The sequence below is a fragment of the Brassica oleracea genome, chromosome C4, assembly GCF_000695525.1.
Source record: "Brassica oleracea var. oleracea cultivar TO1000 chromosome C4, BOL, whole genome shotgun sequence".
Lineage (NCBI taxonomy): Eukaryota > Viridiplantae > Streptophyta > Magnoliopsida > Brassicales > Brassicaceae > Brassica > Brassica oleracea.
This window is the reverse complement of record NC_027751.1, coordinates 45704458-45729398: the sequence shown is the minus strand read 5'-3', so window position 1 is coordinate 45729398 and position 24941 is coordinate 45704458. Positions and strand designations below refer to the sequence as shown.

The 24941-nt window shown below is 32.0% G+C and overlaps 3 protein-coding genes and 2 pseudogenes across 4 annotated transcripts; 4 read left to right on the top strand and 1 right to left on the bottom strand.

Annotated features, from left to right (window-relative positions):
- The window catches only part of LOC106339033, a 2215-nt pseudogene extending 1100 nt beyond the window's left edge, over nucleotides 1–1115 (top strand).
- Nucleotides 1116–2513: 1398 nt separating this feature from the next.
- Nucleotides 2514–4797, top strand: LOC106340403 (LOB domain-containing protein 13-like). 2 transcript variants are annotated; one of them, XM_013779284.1, is made up of 4 exons: nucleotides 2514–2610; nucleotides 2710–2989; nucleotides 3744–4284; nucleotides 4694–4797. In XM_013779284.1, the coding sequence occupies exons 1-3, from the start codon at nucleotides 2597–2599 to the stop codon at nucleotides 4245–4247; spliced, it is 798 nt and encodes a 265-aa protein (XP_013634738.1). In that variant the 5' UTR covers nucleotides 2514–2596; the 3' UTR covers nucleotides 4248–4284; nucleotides 4694–4797. The 2 variants fall into 2 exon arrangements, with proteins under 2 accessions (XP_013634738.1, XP_013634737.1); XM_013779283.1 differs by having other exon boundaries at nucleotides 2707–2989.
- A 2587-nt stretch (nucleotides 4798–7384) lies between these two features.
- LOC106341438 (GDSL esterase/lipase At2g30310-like) lies at nucleotides 7385–8648 on the bottom strand. Its single transcript, XM_013780211.1, is given in 4 exon segments — nucleotides 7385–7578; nucleotides 7673–7931; nucleotides 8026–8360; nucleotides 8363–8648. Coding segments are annotated over 4 exon segments (1074 nt in total).
- Nucleotides 8649–15231: 6583 nt separating this feature from the next.
- Nucleotides 15232–17653, top strand: LOC106339032. Its single transcript, XM_013777867.1, has 9 exons — nucleotides 15232–15378; nucleotides 15488–15665; nucleotides 16062–16145; nucleotides 16260–16344; nucleotides 16433–16562; nucleotides 16652–16854; nucleotides 16956–17079; nucleotides 17156–17371; nucleotides 17489–17653. Exons 1-9 carry the CDS (start codon nucleotides 15232–15234, stop codon nucleotides 17651–17653), a joined length of 1332 nt encoding a protein of 443 aa, XP_013633321.1.
- Nucleotides 17654–20323: 2670 nt separating this feature from the next.
- LOC106339031 overlaps nucleotides 20324–24941 on the top strand; it is a 10502-nt pseudogene continuing 5884 nt past the window's right edge.

Below are 24941 nucleotides of genomic sequence, written 5' to 3'. Positions count from 1 at the left end.
AGCACTGCTGAAGAACTGTGACGACCAGCTTCACTAAAACCCAGACAACAGAAGATCCAACCGTTGAAATCTAAATCCCTTCGGTGAACCTTTAACTCACTGACTGAAGAAGCTTCCCACAATATATCAGCCCGATCAGGATCCGTTTGACCCTCCAAATCTACCTTGACAAACCCAGACGAAATTCTGCCTCATTCCCTATTTTCTCTCTTTTGTCCATTTTTTGATTCTTGTAAGTCTCTGCATAAAAAATTAGGCCAAGAGACTATATATATGTGTCTCACTAACCCTAAGAACCTCCAAAGCCCAATACTAATCTCATGGACTAATACCAATGGCCCAACTTCCAAGTTTGGTTATCACCAACCTAACTCAATGGGTTTCCTCCATCTAGAAGGAACCCAACACACCTTGGCGGTATTTCTCCTAGTTTGCCTCCACATATGGAAGTCCATGTTTGTCCTATGGATGATCTTCCGTGTTTCACAAAAGAAGACGACAATTCTCAAGAAGAAGATGGTGAGAGTCCGGGTAGTAATGAAAAAGAGGATGTTGGTGATAGTAGCAACCAAAACCAGCCTGGGAATCCAATTTCAACCTACTTGGATGACCCACATCTTAAGAAAGCGAAAGGACCTGAAACTGTACTTGATGACAGATTAGCAAACTTCACTGGTTTTGGTTTATTAGATGATAGTGATGAAGATGAAGTGCCATATAGCACTGTAGGATCCTTTGAAGCTGTGGAGAAAGAACCGGAGATTGTATTTAATGACAGGTTAGCAAGCTTCACTGGGTTTGGTTAGAAAAGATTGTTGAAGATAAAGTATCACAGTGTAGTACTATGGAGAAAGACTGTTGGAGAAGAAGCAACTTTGTCACATCGAGCACCGAAGTTGAAGTGATAGATCTGATGACTCCATCACCGACATGCAGAGCTGGATCGTCTATGAAGAGGCCGAGAGTTTCCGAGTTTATAGATTTGACAAAGTCTCCTAATTTCATAGAGTTGTAAAGTAATAATAATACACGAGTTGTGTGTAAAACGAAATAAACTTTGTTGTAATTTTCAAGAGTGTGAAATTGATGAGATCTGGTGTGCGTGCGTGCCCACATGTTCTCGATATTGACTTAGATTTGTGTGCAGCCATGCATGTTAAGACGTGGGGAGACTAGAAAAAACGAAACACACGAACAAAAGTTTTGTAGTTACGGTCAACGTGTAAAATTATGAACTGGTTAATGCATTTAATTTGAGTTCTTGATTAAGCGGAAACATCATGCACGTGCAGCCACATGCTCAATATACATTCAGCAACTCTTTCTTCTTTTGTAACCCTTATGTAGTAGATTTTCTTTCTACAATTTGACATTTTGCACATAAAGTAGCAAATAACACGTGAAGACCTTTGACCAGAGAAAGTATGTATGAAAAAGTTTGGTTTCTCCTATTATAACACACAAAACTAGAGTTTGATCCGCATGATAGTGTTAATTTTTACTTTTTTTTATAGATTATTTAATGATATTTCTAAACACATAAGTTATTTATATATTTTTAGATTCCTACAGATCTATTTATAATATACAAACAAAGTTTAATTTAAATCCAAAAATTTGATATCCAAAAAACCCGATCCGTACCCTAACGAGTGGGTTAAAAGTTAATCATTGGCTTAAATGGTTCTATCCAATGAAGAAGTCCAAAATGATGGCTGGTTTTGCCGGATCTAGTTTCTAGAGTGTAACCCACGCTCCAGATGAGCACGTATAAGCGTTAGCTGACTTAGACCATCTCCAATAGTTTACTTTTTTCAAAATAGAATAATTTTATAATAGAATTTATTTATACTCTAATGATATTCTATTTTATAATGAAAAATAGAGTGATGAATAAAAATAAAATAACTATTCTATTTAAAGAATATACCCATTTTTTTAATTTTATTTTAGGTGAAAATAGAGTACGGGTGGAAATACCCGTTATGTTCGGTTGGTTTGAATCTAATCGAATCAGTACGGCTCAATATTGAGTTGCACCCCGTGTACAACGATCGATGCAAACCAACTTTCTTTCAAGTTATTATTAACAAACCACAAACTTTAATATTTATGAATTGTATTGATGGTTGGGTCGATCTTATTGGAATTGAAATGTGTTTAATATCTTATGGTCAGATTTGAAAAAAAACTTAGTGAACATATTTAGTAAATTCTAAACCCAAAAATTAATTTACTGTAATGATTTATGGTCTTCGGAAGTATGTGTTCATTCCTTATACATATTTTAGGTAAATAATAATAACCTCTTGCAAATCTCGAGCATACTCAGAATTTGATAATCAATATCTTATCGTACAAGAGTAAGACACTAATAAGAGTTTTTTAATCACCGAGATGATATAAGTCTATAATTCTATAGTGTTTTTTTTTATTACAATAAATTTGAATTAGTTAAAGAATGACCATTAAATTCACCCTAATGACTTCTTTTATTAAGAAGGTCTATTTCCTCCATTTCTCCTCTTCTTCTTCGTTTCTCCTCCTCCTCCTCCATTGACGCTCTCAAGAACACACTCATAATTAGCATGGTTGCATGTCCAGAGACAGGTAAATTTAATCACCATGTATCATATCGCTTTTTAATTTTTATATATCTTGGTAAAGTTATTAATCTATTGATGATCTTGAATTGATTGTAAACAGCAGGGAAGGATTTGGAGATTACTACAAGATCGTGAAGAAGGTAAAGAAAGATCCAACCTTCGAAAAGACGATGGATCATGCCGTGATGGGAATCAGGAGACACGTGGCGGTGCCTCCGGGGACAACGTTGAACACCGTGACTCCGTGCGCCGCTTGTAAGCTACTCCGTCGTCGTTGCGCGGAGGAGTGCCCTTTCTCGCCCTACTTCTCGCCTCACGAACCCCACAAGTTCGCCGCCGTTCATAAAGTCTTCGGTGCCAGTAACGTCTCCAAGATGCTTCTGGTACTTTACCTACCGTATACGTCTACACTAATGATTTAATATCTTCTTAATATTTTCTTACTACGATTATTCTTTGGATTCATATCAGTTAAACAAAAACGTATTATAGATGATTACTGGGGATATAGTTGAAGGGATCTACCATTTTATTGTTTGACTTTTCAAATCTATTGCATCGAAATAATATTTACCATTCAGATAATTTTCTTAATCCCCAGGTGGTTTATCTAATTAACTGAAGTAGAAACTCTATCATTATATTAACATATTTAGATAAAATGAGAATTAGGTATTTGTTAGCATCTCTTTTTCCTACAACTCATGCATGCATATCACTACATGTTAAAACTGGATTATGGTAGCAACAACATTAGTATAAAGTATAAACCAGTATCAATTACATATTTTGTATTTTTCCTTAGAATATTATCGCAACTTCACTAACAAACTCTAATTTTTTGAATCAACTTGGCATTTTGAATAGTTAAACGAAATTTATTATTAGTAAAGTTCCTCTCTACCGAATCTAGTGAGCATTTGGTTTTCTAATATCAATAGGTGGTTGCAACCGTTGCAATTTGTAAATATAGCAAGTCAAACATTTGTAGTGTAGGAAGCTAACTATTGTGTTATGTATATACTAACTAATGAAATAAACATCTAACACACAAAAAATTGCCGTTTTGCGTAAAAATAAAATTTACTGGTTATATTGTGAATGTGGCTATAAAATATATTGACTAAAATGTTGCAGGAAGTGGGTGAAAGTCAGAGAGGGGACGCCGCAAACAGTTTAGTCTACGAAGCAAACTTAAGACTGAGAGATCCAATCTACGGTTGCATGGGAGCAATCTCCGCTCTTCAACACCACATCCAATCTCTCCAGTCCGAACTCACGGCTGTCCGTACAGACATCCTTCGCCACAAATACCGAGAGGCCGCCACAATCACTTCCCTTCAAAACAACAACAACAACTTCAACGATACTACAACCACATCAGTGTCCGATCATGCTGCTCTAGCTGCGGCCATTCTGCTCCCACCACCACTGCCACCGCCTCATCCGCCACGACCACCAAGGTTGTTGTCGTCTCAGGCGGCTCCACCGGTTTCTTTGCCCTCTCCGTCGATGATGGTATCGTCTTCTTCGTCTTCTAATTCATCTGCTGCCAATTCTATGTATAATTCCCCTCCGTCTTCGGCCGCTGGATGCAGTAATTCTCTGTCCAGTGACAACAATGTTCATTACTTCGATTAATCAGAATTATGTTCTTACTTACCCCGGTCCTTTTAAGGTAAAAGTTCGAATGTTGATCCATGTTGAGAATACGGCGTGAGTTTTTGTTTTGCTTTTATTTCATGTAGATTAAAAGTTGCATTACGTACATTCACTTTTGCTTTGATGGCCCGTAATTTATAACTTATCAGACGATTAAATAATATCTTACTTATTTCGTTTTGCTCAGTCATTTTGTTTCTGTCAATATCTCACGGTTTTGTTTTCTACAAATTACTCATAGCCTGATTTTGCGCCGTTAGATATATAATCTATACATCAATTTGCAAATTCTTTGAAACGTTACCATAAATGAGTGTGATGCAAGCAAGACACGTACAAGACTTTGTACTCTAAGTTCATCTGTAAAAACTTACAATGAAATAGATATGCATTTTGATGTATAACTTCACATTTCTTACTGTTAGGTTGTATGGAATCCAAGGGTGGCATACGGAGCTCAATTACTGATGTTATTATAATAGTCTTTTCATAAACAATATTCATCCACGAGAAAAATTCAACCCTCATGCACACGGTAACTACATTATGTATGACTTTATTAAATTTTAAACATATTTATACATGTGACTTAAAATTTCAAATAGATTTAATAGTTATTTATTAAACCTTGGTCAAGTTGTCTAATTTAATGTTTATTAATTTTTTTAAAACTAAAAATTTTGAATTTTGAATTACAGTAGAATCGATTTGTCAACAACTATGCAAATTAGTTGATATGAATTTTATAAGAGATTTTTAACATGGTAAAAAAAATCGTTTATATGTGAATTTTCACAGAACGGTTCAAAATGATACAATCAAATATGAATTTTTGTATTAAAAATAAAATTATAAAGTTGTCTATTAGATTACATTTTTGGTAGGAGGTGACATTTGCTTTCGCGTTAGATGTAAGGTTTGCTTCGTGGATTCCTTTTTTTTATACCATGCTTAACTAGTTTCAAAACATAGATCGAGAAGAGAACAAATAATAGATCTACATCATTTAAATTAATATAAATCCACATCAACCACGACAAAATTTACAGGGAACAAAGAACCAGAGATAAAGTCTTGGTAAATTGAAGTATTAATTTATCTGAGACTCGAGCACATAAGTTATGAGCTTATTAAATCACGTATACTACTATTTTGTTAGATTAACAGTAAATGAAGGCGTTGACTAATATATAAATTAAGCAACGAGCTTTCCCAGGTACTGATTCAAATTTTTTAATTAATCAACAAATTTTTAATGTGGTTCAGTCTATTAGTTAAGGGAATTAATTGATCAATTAAATTAATGACAACCGTAGGAGAATCTATTTATATCTCTAACAGAGTTCCAGAGGCATCACATGACGCAGTTACATAAACTACTAGTACTATAGTACTACTACTATCTGATGTTTGATTACGCAGAGCCCCACAAACTTATGTTTGATTACGCATAGCCCACAATCTTTCGTCTGTACAGTTAAATTTTCGTTTTTAGAGTTAAATTTTCGTTTTAAAATAATTTTTTTTAAAAAATTTCAATGTAAAATTTATTAATTTTATATTCTAATTTATTTTGTTATTGGTTGAAATATGATTATATGTATTGGTAATGATATTTTTTTTTTTTTTTTTTTTTTTTTTTTTTTTTTTTTTTTTTTTTTTTTTTTTTTTTTTTTTTTTTGACAACGATGATATTTTTATTTAGTAAATATACTAAATTAAATGTTTTTTAATCTATGTGTCCAAATCTAAATTATTAAAATAAAACAGAGAGTGTAGTAATAGTTACATTAATGTCTTCTTAATCCCGGGCATTACCTAAAGGCTTATATAGCTCATGTTTTGCCTAGCAACACACACAATAGCTTTGAATAATTCTCTCCCCCGTTTCAAATTGTTAAAATGTTATCCTACAGATATACCAACACTAATATCAAACACTGTTCCATTTTTTGAAAGATGAACAGTGGGAGTAGTAAAGATGTTTATCATATATGTAGTGTAGATAAAATTAGTGGTCATGGGTTAATCTGTTCTTAGATGAACTATTCATCATAGATTAATCCTTTACTTCTTTTTTTGTGCACCAGATAATCCTTTACAAAACTGTTCACTCATAATTAATTGAGAACTCTTCATGTAATTAGAAAATAGCTCTTCAATTTCTTTTTCTATTTGGTAACATATCTATACGGGAGGTTGGACTTGGATAGCATGTTGAGTGTCATGAATTTTTAGCTTAATTCAGTTAACAAGTGATTTGTCGATTTCCCATATAAAACCTCATATTATTTTATAAAAACTACATGTTTTGACCGCATATGTGGGCATAATTTTTTTACGAATATTTATTACTTTTATGTTTTATTAAGTCAAAAATCAGCTTGATAAGTTATTATTTGTATCTCTGAAAATTTTAAATCAAACATCATATGACAATGTTTTTCATCAATTATCTCTATATATATATGCTTATTATTGTGTTTAAATTTTTAAAAACTCACACATTAGAAAATATCTTTATACAAATGTTTTTGTTTGATTAATATTTAATTATAAATGATTTTAATTTTAACTTTTATAATAGAAAATATTATTTATAGATAACAACACAATACATATAAGAATTATCTGATTTTAAAAATCTATTTTTTATAAATGATCTAACATAACATATAAATCTAAAATAGTTAATATAAAATTCGTTTTTCACTATAAAATAAATTATATGTAAAAATTCATTAAAGATATCATTGACTTTTATCGCTCTAACTTTTAACGTGAAAGTTCAAAAAAATTATTTTGTAAATAATAGTATAAATGTGATATGACCCCGTAGTCGAGCCAATACGATCCAAGTAATCCGGTGATTTAGAAAGTCAACCTACTCACTTCATGATTACGTATTAAAATCTTTGTAACCTATGCAAAAAAGCAACGTGAGAATATTTTTTACGATATGGTATTTATTTACGAGGGTATCAATTATATATAAGAAACTCCAATCATAGTTCGAAATACAGCACCCATTCCATTCGATACATATATCTCCATAGGGGCATATGTGTGCCTTGGTCATATCCAAGACTAAAATACATTTTGAAAATTGTAGTGACTTACGTCTTAAGCCACCCTCGAATCTGAGCATCAACAAAGTTTCCTAGGTATTTGTAAGCAGCTTCCGAGGGATGAATTGAGTCCCAAAACAAGTGATCCGAATGGTTCGGACATGTCTTTGAAATGACATTACACATGAAGCCCGTTTCTAAGTACCCTGTCCCACAACATCCTTTTTTCGTCACCTTGAACCCTGTTTTCATTTTTACAACCATGAAATGAATTGCATTTAACTTAATAAGAGAATATTTTAATGACTTGCGAGACAAGGAAGAAGTGATACATACCATATTTGCTAGGGTTTTGGATCATATCCATCACAGGGTCATATACGTTGGCGTAAAGGAACTTGCTTCCTGGTAGAGACGCTTCAATCTCAGGCAGTTTCTTCACAAGTTTTTGATTGTACAAAACTGAGTCCGTGTTCTCTTGTTCCACACAAAATCTCATAACATTTCTCATTTTCGTGGTCATTTGGACCGGTAAACATCCCATTGGCGGCAACCCTCCGACAACTATATTCCGGCTACCTAAACTATAAAGTTCCTGCACAAAATAAGAGGAAAAAAATTGAGAAAATCAACGTGATAAATATAGAAAATAGTTTGAATATATATTAATGACACATAGAAAACATTACCCTTACAAAACCGTCAAGCCTCTTGAGAACAAACTCTTGGTAACCATAGATATCAGGATACTCAAGACGCCTAGTGGGAATATCATAAAAGTTCCAGATGAAATCGTTAGATCCTGCGCTTATGACCACTAAAGCATTATTAATTATTTCCATCGCTTTCTTGTCTCCTACGATACCTTTGAGACGAGCAATGTAATCCTTGAACATGCTTGGTTGTTTTGAGACCGGGATCGCCTTGCTCGAGAGCGAGGTACGATCATCATAACCCGCACCAGCAGATGCGAAACAGACTCCAGTAACAATGTCTTGGTCGGAGATGTTAGGTTGTAGAAACGAACAAACTCTTTGATGTGAAGTTTGGAGGCTATAACATCAGAGATCAGCTTTCCATTAGAGAACCTTCCGTTAGCTTCATGACCGGGGAGATCAACGCCGTAAGGGAGATGCTTAGCCTTGAAGACAGCCTGTGAATGGTAGTTGTTATTGCCTGTGTCTGCGGTTGAGTCCCCGAAGATTAGAATTGCCGGGAACGGTGGCTGTGGTGTGGCTATTGTGGCCGCGTTGCAAGACGCCATGAGTGTTGCAACGAAGAGAGCAAGAACTATGGTTTTAGACGTACACATTGTGAAATACGTGATTTGATTTGTTGTTTTTACTTTTTTGAATTTGAAATGTATGTGCTTACTTATTTATAAGGGAATGCATGACCTTTGACTTTTCTGTTGGACTGAGTTGCACTTTTGCACATGTGCGTGTTTGTTCTCTTATTTTGTAACTTTGTTTTTCGTTTTTTTTATTGTGAGAGAGGAGTTAAGTTTGTTTTTTTTTTTTGGTCTAATGAGTTAAGTTTGTTTTCTAGAAACTGAAAAATAAATAGATATAAAGGAAGTGTTTCAAAAAAAAAAAAAAAATTAGATAGAAAGGAAACATGAGATCTGAATATTGGAGTCTAATTACAGATGTAACTAGTATAGTCAAAACAGAAGAACTGAAACTATATGGTTTAAAAAAGTAAAAGAAATTTATTGGTCGAGTGAAAATTTAAAATGGAAATACATATATTATCAAGTACATGACAAAACAATTAATACTTTCAATAAAAAATGTTCATGTAATGTTTATATAATATATACTACAATGGTCCATGTAAGTAGTAATGTTAAAGACCGTATATATGATTTTTTGTATATATGAAATCTGGTTCATATCTTATCTCTAGTTTCACACTACAGTTGACCAACTTTGTAATTAAAGTACATTAGATATTGTTACTACGTATAGTATTATTTGCAACTTGTTACGTGGAGTTAACCATCGACCATGACAACAAAATCAAAATAATGAGATATTTTTCGATCTCCAAGTCATTTGCACATGGTTGAATATTTTGAACATTAAACATATCTTAGTTTTAAAATATGCTAGATTTTGACATGCGCTTTAAAAGCGCGGAATTGTTTTTTGATCGAGAAACATTTTTTTTTGAAATTTTTTTTAGATGATTTATATATTTTATATAATTTAAATAAATTATATTTTAGTACACTTTATCTATTTTTAGGTTAAGTACAAATTTATGATTATCTTTGTGTGCAATGTGCATTGTTTAATTTAATTTTTTTATTAGGACTATAATTTTGGAGTCGCGAATAATTTATTTCTACTATCTTTAAGAATATATTAACTGAATTGTTTAAAATTTGTAATATATATAATTTTTTCAACGTTCAAAATTTTTGTGTTGGAAACTTATATATATATATATATAATAAACTTAAGCCTTTATATTATTTTAAGAGAATTTTTATCCTATTAATGTAATATAATTTATAACTCTTTCATTTTAACATAGGCCATTTCTTAACTTAAGCTGAGAATTTCCTAGTTGAAAATTTCTTTTGTTGGTCAATAAAATGATATACATTAATGGTAATGGTATAAATCTGTTAAACGAAATCACAATAAGGGATGTAAGTTACTATAGTATAGGAATTCAATTGAACACGTGTGGTTAATATATGGTGTTGCCCAATTATTCTGAAATTGTACATAGTAGAATTTAATATATATATATAGTGTTACCTAGCTAAGTTATTATAATATTATAGATTTGAGCTTCTAGTGTGGTTAATATATACAGTATTGCCCAAATTATTCTGAAATCTTACATGGTAGAAGTTATGGAAGTTAGTATATATCTTTACTAAATCTTTTCGGTTAAATTTTGCTTTCTATATAATTGAAATAGGAAATAAAGTTACGTTTGTTATTATTTTGAATTAGTTAATATTTCATTATTTTTTAGTTACAGATTTGTGATGTTTTTCTTTGTGATGAACGAACATCAAACATCTATACTAAAATGATTGTAGGGTTTGTTAACCTTTTTGGAATCCCTTAAATGAAATTTATCTCTCTTTATACATCAAAAATTATTGACTTATTGCAAAACGTTAACACTAAAAACAGGGTTTACATTCTGTGTGTTTGGGATTTAGTTTCATCCTTTAGATTCGCATACACTGATTTATCATGTCATTGTCTAATTTAAAAGCTTTTATTGGTTGTTATATATTGATGTGTGGTTCACGTTCATGTGTTTATCAAACGATAATGAACTAGGATAGCATAACACCTGCGCCTTGCGTATAGAAAATTTATATAAAAATTATTTAAAAAATATTGTATGAAAAAATAAATTTATATTTTTGATCGAATTAATATTTTGGCCTTTAATTTTTTTTTCACTTTTTATTAATTAAATAATTTATATACAGATGAGTTGATCCCATTTTTTAAAAATGTTTTAGGTCAAAAAATTATTTATCGCATAATAACGTTTTTAACGTTTAGGCCGAAGAATTTCAGGTCTACTATTTGGTTACAATGAAACTATGTCAGCATAGTTTTATATCATGATTTAGAAATTTAAAAGTTAATTATGGTCGTGAGGAGTTTACGTTCATGTGTCAATCATATGTATCTTCAATTTTTTTTTGTGTCTGTTTTTCATTTTGGTTATTGCTCGATATAAATATTGATTTTGGAGTTTATTCTCATTTCGTTTGTTTGTTTTGGTCTAAGATTTACACAATGTTTAAGATTTAAAATTATTAAAGAGATACAAACTTAGGTTAAGATCTGCACCTTTTGCACAATAAATATTTTATATTTATTACTTATTTTATGTTGTCTGCATATTATGAAATAATAAAATAATAAGTATATATACTAAATAACTAAGTAATCAGTTACTATTATGTAATAAATTAGTGTGTGCATATAAATCAAACGATCATTTTTGTTTATTCGCAATTATTTTAGGGTAAATAAATCAAAACAATCAATCTTATCTATCGTATATGATATATAATTAAATTTAAATAATATTAACATAGATATATAGTATACTTTTAATATGAAAGGTTGCTACTTATATGATTTTATGATTATTTGCATATTTGTGTAGCAAAATTTTACACCAATGATTTTTTTTTTAAATGGGGATGTTTAGTAGTTTCAATAATTTATAATCATTTAATAAAAACAATGAATATTTCAAAATTAAGATATTAACTTTTCAATATATGTTTAATGCAAATATCAAAATATAAGTATATATTTTCATATGATGTATAGTTTAATTTAAATGATATGAAATATATATATATATATATATATATATATATATTAACATAAAAACCTATTAAAATAAATTTATTTATTCATATGGTCTTATAATCATTATATCTTAATATAGAAAAAAAATTCAAACTTTGATCACAAAAGTTCATGTGAGACTTTTAACAGTTTTAGTAATTTATACTCTTTTCGAAAAATTCAATACACAACTTATACAAAAATATCTAGATTTTTTATTTGATTAATGTAATTGTGTTATTTGTTTTAATAATAAAGAAATAAACAAAAATGATAAAAGTATACATATTGTTATCAAATCTTTATTATTTAAAATCATTAATTGCCATATATATTTTAATCAGATTATGTAATTCCGTAGGTTTCATTTAAAGAAAGAATAGATAACACTATATTATGGAAATAACAAAACTTAGGTTCACGCCTACGGTGAATCTTTAAATTCACCTCTCCTCTTATTACCAATCAAAATGCCACATAAATTAATAATAAAATATATTATTTAAAAAAAAAATCTAAAATAATTGAAAAAAAATAATGACACTCATTCTAACGCCACTAACTAAACTCTAAATTCTAAATCATAAACCCTAAATTCTAAACCCTAAACCCTAAATTCTAAACCCAAACGCTATATCTTAAATCCAAATCCTAAACCCTAAACCCAAACCATAAACCCTAAACTCAAACCCTATATTCTAAACCCAAATCTTAAACCCTAAAGAAACAACATCAACATTAACCCAAACCTTTAGGATATAGGATTTGGGTTCAGAGTTTACGATTTGAGTTTAGGGCGTAGGGATTAGGTTTGGATATAAGGTTTGAGTTTATAGTCTATGATTTGGGTTTAGGATATAGAGTTTGGGTTTAGAGTTTACGGTTTAAGATTTGGGTTTAGGATATAGGGTTTGAGTTTAGGGTTTATGGTTTGGGTTTAGGGTTTAGGGTTTAGAGTATAGATTTAAAGTTTAGGTTTAGTTAGTGGCTTTAGCATCTTTAAAATTGACGTTATTATTTTTTTCAATTATTATTTTTTTTCAATTATTTGATATTTTTTTAAATAAAATTAATCTATTTTATTATTAATTTAGGTGGTATTTTGATTGGTAATAAAAAATGAGGTGAATTTAAAGGTTCAGCATAGGGGTGAACCTAAGTCTTGTTCCAAACTATGTGACAACGTTATATTAAATTATGGTTTATATTATGTGCTATAGAATTTTTAGAAATATGATTTAAAATACATTTAGAAGTGCCACATAAGATGATTTTTTTTAATTGATACAAAATTAAGATTCTAATTTTTTAAAAGATCCTCGATTAACATATAGCGGACGGTGATTTTAATTAATCTACCTCTCTCATTCTCTTTTTTAAAAAAGAAAAAAAATTATTGTCGTAGCTTGTCTACAAGTACATACAATTAAATAATTGGTTACGTATCGTGTTACTATTATGTTAAAATCTTAAACCAATTCAATTTGCAAGTATCACATTTTTATGGACGATAATCTTAAAAAACTCAATTTTAAACCTGAGTTTTTTTTCATCTTTTAACAAATTCTTCAAAGTGAGTGTAATAGTAGTTTGCTCACCTACCTTTTTTCTGAATGAAACGCATCTAAATTTTCAATAAATCTAAAATTTGATATTTTAATTTCACCAGAAGAAAATGAAAAAGGATAAGAAAAATAATAAAGTATCTAGTACAAAATAATATGTAACCTCAAATTCTATTTTTTCATCTGCAAGTCACACATTCTCAACCTTTAAATTAAAATTTTAAAGTAATAACACGACGATGATAGTAGTACAAATCATCAACTCAGATGCCACAATTTTGAACAAGTACAATTTTATTAATACATTAAAAATATTAAAAAGTGTCATAGACTTCAATAACAGCGAAAAATGCTTTTGAGGCATATATTATATTAAAAATCTTAAATTCTGCGTAAAACATGCATGTTGTAACTGGTTTACATATTTATGGATTGATGAATGAAAATTAATATAATGTAGAGAAGAAATAGAATAGACCAATTCTATTAATTCTTTATCATTTTTTCTATGGAATAATTCTTTTTATAATTTGTTTATTTATGGAATTGTTAAAATGACCATTTTATTCCATTCAAAATAAATACTTTTTTTTTGAATTAATGGAATAAGCCATTTTGTATCATTTTATTCCAAATATTAATTAAATTGATAATCCAGTTGCACCCGCAGAGTATTTGTGGTCGAATAAGTTCCGTCGTCTCTCTCACACAAAATGTTTATTCTTTTGTCTAATAAGCACATACTAATACAATTTTATGGACACCATTGAACAATACAAATAATATGACGTAGTGAGAATATATTGATAAGCTGTAGGGGTCCCGTAATTAGAAAAGTTGCTCACATTAGACCTATCTTATATATTAAAACAGAAGTCATGACTTCTCATTCATGTGTGATTTTAAAAAAAATGAACTATCTACTAGAGTTGATCACATTATTTCAATCATTAGTAATCTTTATATTAAATAAAAGACATTATTAAAAAATATTTTCTAGAGACATATAAATCTATAAATCTCTATGCACTTAGATATAACTCTCTATAACTCACGAGAGTTTTTGGTTTTCATGTAAAGTTTGACATGAACAGACGTCTTTCCAGATTATTTGTTTAATCATTGTGTTTTTGTAGTGTTGTATTTGCAGACAATATTTACTAAAGATTATTTGATCGTAAGTTCTGAACATATGTTAATAATTTACTGAACACATTGATTAGTGTGGAGAAGATGAAGTGGGTCCATTGTTAACGTCCATTTATGTTTTTCAAATCAATGAAAGCAGAAGACAATATTAAAATAATGGTCGCTTGATACAATTACGTTCATTTAGTTGTCTTACCATTTACTAAAGATTATTGGATTGTAAGCTCTGAAACTATGTTAATAATTTACTGAAGACATTGATGCATTTGGAGAAGATGAATTTGGTCCGTTGTTAACGTCTATAAGAAATTTAGAATATCTACATTCAGTTGCAACAATAGATATCTACATCTATTCTGTTAACAATTCAAATTAAATAAAGATTAATTCCTATTCTGTTATAACTAATCAAAGCAATATCTACTTTCAAAGAATATTTAATTTTCGTGAGTGTACTAACATATAGGATATTCTAAGCATTTATTTTAAAGCTTGGAGATCAAGCTTACATATTTATTGTTGCCCTGACCTTCTCAATTTGTTTCCTATATTTTCGAAACAGAATCACGTGATTTTTTTTTTATTTTCCATAACAACCTAAACAATATCATCGATCTAATATACTTGATACCAGATTTACAATGAATATATCAATATCTACAATATAGGTAACTATAACAACCGATTTTAAATTTTCTACAATTAATTTTCTTCCTTGCGAATAAAGTCACAATATATTCTCCCTAAATACCCTAACAAACCTAGCGATCTATATATATATTACGCACTACACTTAACCTCAACCATCACCTAAACTAAAACAGTTTGAGCTATGTCTATGATCCAAGCATTTTCGTTACTAAAAGACGTCAAGCCCTACAAACAGGGCTGGCGAGTCCAAGTTAAGTTGCTTCACTCCTGGAGGCAGAAAACCAATTATGGAGGAGATACCCTTGAGATGATATTCACAGATGAAACTGTAAGATTATTTTTATACGTTTTATGTTCTGTTTTAGTTTATGTTTATGTACTTTATGATTTAAATAACTATGTCTATGTACTAAGTTTTATGATCTATTTTGTTTCAGGGTGTTAAGATACACTGCTCGGCCAGGAAGACTCTCATAAAAAAACCAGAGAGTAAAATACGGCTTGGTGAACGGCGACTCATAGACACATTTACAGTGTCTCACGCAAGAGGACAGTACCGTCCCACAGACCATACTTACAAAATGTCTATCATCGAAGACACCTCTATAGACCAAAGTACTTTTGAGTGTGATGATGAGTTCCTGAATTTTCCTTCTTTTGACAAGATTGGAAATTGAACTCTTAATACTCACTTCCTGATCGGTTAGTCAGTCAATGAGATTTTGTTTTTCATAATATATGTATATTGTACTAATATTAAGCAATTAATTATTTGACAGATGTATTTGGTCAATTATCCAGTCTTCGTAACATCCAAACTGTCCAAGTTGCTGGGAATGATAAGAAAAAAATTGAATTTCGCTTAATGGACATCAAGTAAGTGAATCAAGATATTATTGTGGTACTTTTATTACGCTCTATATTATATATACTTTCAGTTTAATTTTTTTTCAAAACCTTATTATTTCAGGGGTCAAAACATTGCATGTTGTTTGTGGGGTAAATATGCAGAACAACTTGAAGAGCATCTCCAACAAACAAATAATCCTAATATGGTGTGCATGATCCGCTTTGCTAAAATTGGGTTTTACAGAGGTATTAGAAATATAGATATAAATAATTTATCCTTTTATCTTTTGTATATTTATATTTATCCATTTCATATACTGTTATAATATTTACTAAATGTCCCATGCTTATTTTGTGTAGGAGATGTGCAGATAACCAATGCTTTTGATTCATCCCTGATTTGTTTCGATCCTGACTTACCTGAATGTCTGGCTTTAAAAAACAAGTAAGATTTCTGTGTGAAATAGTATTCGTTATCAGTTACGTAAAATTTGTCTGCACATCTAAAAAACGGATTTATTTACATTTTTCAGTATGCCAAATGATGAGTTTGCTCTTGCTCTAACTGATACAAAGAATGATAAGCGTCCGATCAAGGATCAAATTGATGATTGGAATGATGTGGGTATTAAATCTATCTCTGAAATCATCATGGCAACTCAGGTTTCTTTTCTAAAATTCTAATTAACATTATATTTACCAACGTCAACAATTTATCAGTTCTAAAACTATTACTATGTTTGTACCCTTAGGATGAGGATTGCAAAATAATTTGCTCAATCGAATCTATTGATACGGATTGGAGCTGGTTTATTTTTGTTCATGTTAGCCGGAACAGGTGTAACAAACGTTGCCTTCGAATCAAATCAAAGGAAGGTGGTAATTTGCCTACAAATGAGAAACCATTATTCTGGTGCACATCATGTCGTGTTAATACACCCACCGTAACCCCACAGTTAGTTTTTGCTATCATTTAACGAGACTTTTATTTTTTTAATATTTTTTATATACATTTACGGTTCAAATTGGTGATTACTTTGTTTGGTTTTGAAACAGATTCAAATTGCATCTGATTGTCAAGGATGACACAAGTACTTTCAAACTGATGCTTCTTGATTCTGTTGCTAAAGTCGTTGTGGGCTGCGATGCTAAAGATATTTGGGATGGTTCCTATGAAGAGGTTATACTAATTTATATCATCACAAATATATTTTATATACTTAGTCAATTTATACCTTATATATTTAAAAATACAGATTGAAGATCCAGATATTTTGCCTCAAGCTATAACAGATTTGGTTGGAAAATCTATTTGTTTTGGTCTTACTCTTGGCTCTGAAAATGTTAAAAATGGATCAGACATCTTTCTGGTTTCACAAGTATGGTCTGGTGATAATATTCTCCAAATCGAGTCCAACTCTGAGCCTATTACTCATGTTAGCTCTGCTTCATCAATAATGTCCGGTGGAGAGGTATATTTAAAATACATATGAAAATCTTATATCGTGTATTATAGAAAGACCTTTATTTGTTTAATCATTGTTCTGATTTTTACTATTATTTTCAATGTGTTTTTGTCTTGTGATAAGGTTTCTTTAACAGAAAAAAGTGAAGCAAATTCATCAGAAGGTTCTTCAACCCCATTTTCAAAGCGTAAGGAAAAAGATCAAGTTGACCAGACTTCAACTTCCAAAAAACTTTGCACCAAGGTGGTGAAGATGGAGAAGATTAAAGATGACGAGCTGAATGTTTAGTATTTTTATCTTGCTTTTTGGCTTTTCTTTTAATTAATGGTTTAGTATTCTAATAATGTCTGTTGTTTGATAAAACACACTTTGTTTTCTGAGTTTTACTTAATAATTGTGGGTTTTTATAATGTCTGTTCATTTATTTATCAAGAATCTAAAACAGAGGCATTTCAATGGCAAAACCTAATATTAATCTAACCAAACCACTTAATTATCTATTACACAATGTAGTATAAACAAACTTACTTGGACTGCACGTACATTAGAAGTTGAGAAAAAGACAAAAATAGCACTAAATCAAGTTTTTGTTCCCAAACTAGCACTCAAGGTCAAAAGTCACAAAAATAGCACTTAATGTTTTATCAAAAGTCACAAATTTAGGGTTTAGAGTTAAAGGGTGGGGTTTAGGATTTAGGGTTTAGGGTATAGAGTTTAGGGTTTAGGGTATAGAGTTTAGGGTTTAGGGTTTAGAGTTTAGGGTTTAGAGTTTAGGGTTTAGAGTTTAGGGTTTAGAGTTTAGGGTTTAGAGTTTAGGGTTTAGAGTTTAGGGTTTAGAGTTTAGGGTTTAGAGTTTAGGGTTTAGAGTTTAGGGTTTAGAGTTTAGGGTTTAGAGTTTAGGGTTTAGAGTTTAGGGTTTAGAGTTTAGGGTTTAGAGTTTAGGGTTTAGAGTTTAGGGTTTAGAGTTTAGGGTTTAGAGTTTAGGGTTTAGAGTTTAGGGTTTAGAGTTTAGGGTTTAGAGTTTAGGGTTTAGAGTTTAGGGTTTAGGGTTTAGAGTTGAGAAATGAGGTTTTGGGGATAAGATTTCAAATTTTGAAAAATAAAAAAATTAAAATTTTCAAAGGATAAACTTAGAAATGTGCTATTTTGGTCATTTTATTTTTTGAGTGCTATTTTTGTGATATAAACTTAGAAAGGTGCTATTTTGGAGATTTGCCCTTAGAAGTTTCCTGTTTATTCCAGTCAGCAAGCCACAGTACATTGTCAATATGATCTTCGGAACCAAAAAAAAATACAATATATGAATTAATACACATTAAAATATATGTTTAATTTAATCGGGTAATATGATATTAGAAATGCCATATTTGTCAAGTTAAAAAATATTCTAAACAATATACGGAAACAATTAAATTATAGAACCCAGTCTTGAGGAAATCAATATGTTTGTTTACATATCATGAAAATTTAATGAATAAAAAAAATAGTTGAGCAAGTAAAATAATACAATATCACTCCATATCACTTATCTAAGATTATAGGAACTAAATAATTGAAAGTAATAGCACAATATTACTAGATTATAGGAACTAATAAATTTTGAGGCCTTTGCAAACAAAATAACGCAGGTGCACTCCACATAACTTTTCTTATTCTCGAATTTTAATTTCATTTCCTGTAAAATCGTGTTTGATCATCACTGGAACTAGCAGAGACTGTTCTCGAGACTGAGAAACCTAATCAAGTATATTATTTGACACACACCACAACCAGACTTAGTTTTATGGTTTACATATTAATATTTTGACCCAACGAACATCTTTGCAGATTTAATGAAGAGGAAACAAGGTTTTCCCCCTATACAAAGAGGGGATTCGACACAACAAACAGAGAGGATAACTAGACGAAAACAGAACAGTGGGAATTTAGTTCAAGTCAAAAGATCTCAGAACCAAAAATCAATCCGAACTCTGGATGTTCCTGTGTCTACAGTTTTTAAGAGACTATTTCATGGTGTTGGATACATTCACACTGATGCTGTTTCACCTAATGTAAATCAAGGGAAACAACTCACTCCATGTACACCACGAAACATAATCAAATGTGCTACAAGTAAGTTTCAGTGGATCAAATGCGCTAATGTTGATGTTTTTATATCCCCCCTGTCCATTTGAATCTAACCATTATTTATATGTTTATCATTCTAAGGTATGGATTGTGGAACTGGACAAGCTTCATATGGAACTTTACAGAGAAGTTGTCTCACATCTGTAGCATGTAATTATAGATATCATTACGACAGTGACTGTAAATCGTATGAAAGATATTCAGAGACAAAACACTTTTTTTTTTTTGTATTGCTTTGGTAGACAAAGCTGGCATCAGAAAGAGACTACGTTCTGGCTTACAAGACAAAACTAATATATGCAGTTTTATGGATCGTCTGGATGAAACTAGTGGTGATGAAAGTGAAGAGGATGGTAATGCAGTAGCTTATGATTCAGACTTTGAAGGTTATAGTTTAACTTAGTTTCTCTATCTATATACTATTTAATACCGTTTGTATACGTTTACTGTATTAACATTATCATGTTTTGTGTGAATGCAGATAGATTTGATGGAAATTTTCAAGAAAATCTTGACTGTAGTTCACAAGAAAACACAGATGAAGAATCCGATCCAGAAATTGAAGTTGTTGATTTAACAGTCACTAAGGAGCCAAATAGCATACCGGCCAGGAACAGAGTTAAATCTCTAGCATCACTTTTTGAAGAAGCATTTCGTGCTACAGAAAAACCATCTAAAAAAACTAAACCAAAAGAAGATGGTAATATATACCGATTTACTTGCATATGATATTTAGAAAAACAATTTTGACATACTTATTTTTTTATGGTATCTACAGCTTATATAGATGAAGGGGATGCTACTTTCACATGTACTTACTGTGGAGCTATTATGTGGTTTGGTGAACGCTTAAACAGGCGTCTAAAAACACGCAACCCTAAGTTTGCTCTCTGTTGTATGCAAGGACAAGTGCAGTTACCATTACTAAAACAACCACCAGAAGTGCTACAAAATTTGCTGAATAATTAAGCGAGCATTTTCAGAGGAACACAAGAGCTTACAACATGGTGTTCTCATTCACTTCACTTGGTGGTAAGGTTGATAGAGCTGTTCGGAAGGGAAAAGGTCCAAACATGTTGGTACTCCAAGGTGAGAATTACCATTTAATTGGTAGTTTACAACCACCTACTGGAAATGATGCTAAGTTTGGACAGCTTTATATCGTTGACACTGAAAATGAAACAGAAAATCGAACAAATGCTTTAAGGTAACTATTTGAATATACTTTTTTTTAATAGAGAAGATACATTTACTGTGACTATTAATCTGAACCATTTTATTTTTTATTTTTTACAGCAAAGGGGGGCAAAAGAAAGCTTATAAAAAACGTGATGGACTTAAGAAGGAGATCATTGACCTTCTGATAAAGATGTTGAATGAGACCAACCCTTACGTTAAACAGTTCAGGTCAGCAAAAGATCGTTTCACCATCAATCCTAAAGACTCTTTTCACATGAGGATAGTCAGTGATAGAGCAAAGGATGGAAGAACCTATGACACACCCACAACGTCAGAAGTTGCTGCACTGATTCCTGGAGATTTTAATCTGGACATGGATAAAAGAGATATTGTTCTTCAACAGAAATCAGGCAAGTTGCTAAGGATCGATGAAATACATGCTTCATATCTTGCACTTCAATATCCTCTTTTATTTGTACATGGAGAGGATGGTTTCAGACTTGGGATAAAGAAAGGTGTTACTAAAGCTACGGAGAAACAGAAAAAGGAAAATATCAGCATCCGGCAGTTCTTTGCGTTTCGTTTGCATGAACGTAAGAATGAGGCTCATACTATCCTAAATTCAGGAAGGTTGTTTCAGCAGTTTGTTGTGGATGCCTACACAACTATAGAATCCAATCGCCTACGCTATCTGAAGACTCACCAGACGAGTTTGCGTTATGATAGTTATGACTCTATCAAAGAGTCAGAAAATGCTGGCAGGATTGATATGGCCGAGCAAGGATCTTCGTTTCTCTTACCAGCTACGTTCACTGGTGGTCCTAGATATATGAAAAACCTCTATCTGGATGCAATGACTATATGTAAGCATTTTGGTTTTTCTGATCTTTTCATCACTTTTACATGCAATCCTAAATGGCCAGAGATCACAAGACATCTTAAGAAACGAAATTTAAAGGCAGAAGACAGATCAGACATCATTTGCAGGATGTTCAAAATAAAACTGGACTCATTGATGGATGATTTAAATAAGAAGAATATCCTTGGCAAAATTGTATCATGTGAGTTAAATATTCAGCTTTCTTGATTGTATGCTTTTATATTTCAACTATTTACTAAACCAGTATTTGTTGTCTGATCTTTGCAGCTATGTACACGATTGAGTTTCAGAAACGTGGTCTACCACATGCTCACATTCATCCTACGGCCAAGATTCCCACAACAGATGATATTGGCAAGATAATTTCAGCTGAGATTCCTGATAAGTCTCAAGAACCAGAGTTGTACGATATCATTAAGGATATGATGATTCATGGACCATGTGGAGCTGCTAATATGAAATCTCCTTGCATGGAAAATGGGAAATGTTCGAAGCTTTACCCGAAATCATTTGCTGATAAGACAACAGTGAGTAAAGAAGGATTTCCGATTTACCGTAGAAGAGAAGATACAGATCGTTTTGTAGAGAAGAATGGGGTGAAATGTGACAACAGATTTGTTATTCCTTATAACAAGAAACTATTTCTACGTTATCGAGCTCATATTAATGTAGAGTGGTGCAACCAGGTTGGTTCTATAAAGTACTTATTTAAGTACATTATCGTGTGACAGTTGTTGGTGGAACCACCAGATCACATGGTTGCAGAGGCGCTTGGTTGTGCAGAAGGAGAAGTGGACCCAAAAAAAGGGAATGAATTCAAGGAGTTCTTTGATTGCATGTATTTTTTTTTCTTTTTTAACTATACAACTGAATTTATTTGAATCAGTACATAATATAAAAATACTAATAAAATCTGTTTTGTTTGGTATTGTAGATATGTTTCTTCGTCTGAAAGATCATGGAGAATTTTTAAGTTCCCCATTCATTACAGGTCTACTACAGTTGAGAAGCTTAATTTCCATCTGCCAGGCAAACAAACCATTATTTTCAAAAAAAAGACAAGTTGGAAGCACTGATCAGTCGTAAACTCATTGAGAATACAATGTTCTTAGCATGGTTTGAGTTGTGTAAAGTTGATGATCTGGCTAAAACTCTCACCTATGCTCAGATTCCTAACTTCTTTACATATTCAAAGAGTCAGAAGAAGTTCATAAGACGGAAAAGGGGATTCAGTGTTGGCCGAATCAACTATGCTCCACGTAATCAAGAACATGCTTATTATCTCTGTGTGTTGTTGAACTATGTGAGAGGTCCTACGAGTTATGATGACATCAAAACGTTTGAAGGTGTTGTTTATCCAAGCTACAAAGATGCATGTTATGCTCGAGGATTGTTAGATGATGATCAAGAGTACATTGATGATATTCTGAGGAGAAGCTATGAAAGCACATGAGCTGAACTAAGACAATAGTTTGTTATGATGCTCATGAACAACAGTTTATCTGGGCCAGAGGATGTTTGGGAGGAGAATTGGGAATGTCTTTCAGATGATATTGAGCATCACAGGCGTAAAACTTTCAATAGGCCAGGTAGTTTTACTTCACTATTTTCGTGTATTATTTGATTTTCTAGCAAAATGTTACATACTTTTTCTGTCTTTTTTAAATAGATAAATTTCTGTTGTAGGACTATTGTTAAGTGACGATGAGAAAAAGAAATTCGCCTTTCTGGAGATTGAAAAGATTCTGAAGCGTTGTGGGACTTCTTTGGCAAAATATCCTTCTATGCCACAGGTAGCAAAGACACATAGTAAGGATTCAAATGTGTTGATATTAGACGAGAGAAGCTATGATCGTGAGGCTTTGTTAGAAACTCTGGTCTCTATTCCAAAGATGACTCCAGAGCAAAGAAAAATATATGATGAAATCCTAGAGGCTGTTAACAAGGAAAGAGGTGGAATGTTTTTTGTGTCTGGATTTGGTGGCACTGGGAAAACTTTTCTCTGGAAATTACTATCTGCAGGCGTTAGATCGCGAGGAGATATTGCTCTTAATGTTGCATCGAGTGGGATTGCTTATTTGTTGTTACAAGGTGGTAGGACTGCTCATTCAAGGTTTGGGATACCACTTAATCCAGATGAGTTTTCTTCGTGTACTATGGCTCATGGATCAGATCAAGCTAATTTGGTGAAAGAGGCATCACTGATTATATGGGATGAAGCCCCCATGATGAGTAGGTATTGTTTTGAGGCACTAGATAGAAGCTTATCTGATATTATTGGGAAGCATAGCGACAAGCCTTTTGGTGGAAAGGTTGTAGTTTTCGGAGGCAATTTCAGACAAGTGCTCCCAGTAATAAATGGCGGTAGTAGAGCTGCCATCGTTATGGCTTCAATGAATTCTTCGTATCTGTGGGAGCATTGTAAAGTGCTGAAATTAACTAAGAACATGCGATTATCATCTGGTGGTTTGTCAGCTGAAGAGTCGAATGATCTAAAGGAATTCTCTGAGTGGATCTTAAAGGTTGGTGATGGTACACTTGGAGAGCCTAACGATGGAGTAGCTAAGATCGAGATCCCCTCTGAATTTTTGATTACTGATTCTGATGAACCAATAGAGGCCATTAGCAAGGCAGTGTACGGAGATCCTTCTTCGTTGAAAGGAAACAAAGAAGCTAAATTTTTCCAAGAGAGAGCTATTTTGTGTCCAACCAATGAGGATGTTAACATGATCAATGATTACATGTTGGATAAGCTGGATGGTAATTTATATTATCACCTTTTTGTGATTGATTTTAGATCCCAAATTTACTGTTTCTTATATACACTAACTACATCTTATGTTTTATTTTTTTTTTAGGTGAGGAAACGATTTATCTCAGTGCAGATAGTATTGATCCTACTGATACAAAAGCAGTGAATGATGAAGCACTTGACTCAGATTTTCTAAACAATATTAAAGTGTCTGGACTGCCGAATCATAGACTGATATCTTGCATATTTGCATTGTTTTATCCATTCATTCATAAATATTTTCATCATAGAGATTAGGATTTAGACATGTTTAGGTTGCATTTTGCATACATGAGTCTCTATTAGGTATTGGAGTACCACATGGAGTTCTTGGAGACATTTGGGTGCATTTGGAGCTCAAAAGAGGTGATAAAGGTGATCATTGGACGAGCAGAGCGTTGGGAGCGACTTCCTGGAGCGACTACATGAAGTCGCTGTGATACCCCTCCCAGAGCGACTTGCCAGAGCGACGATCCAAGGTCGCTCGCGTTTCCATGGCGAGACGACACCCAATGAAGCCCGGAGCGACGTCCTCAGAGCGACACAGCCAGATCGCTCGCGAGGAGACGACCCGGGAGCGACACAGCCAGGTCGCTCGC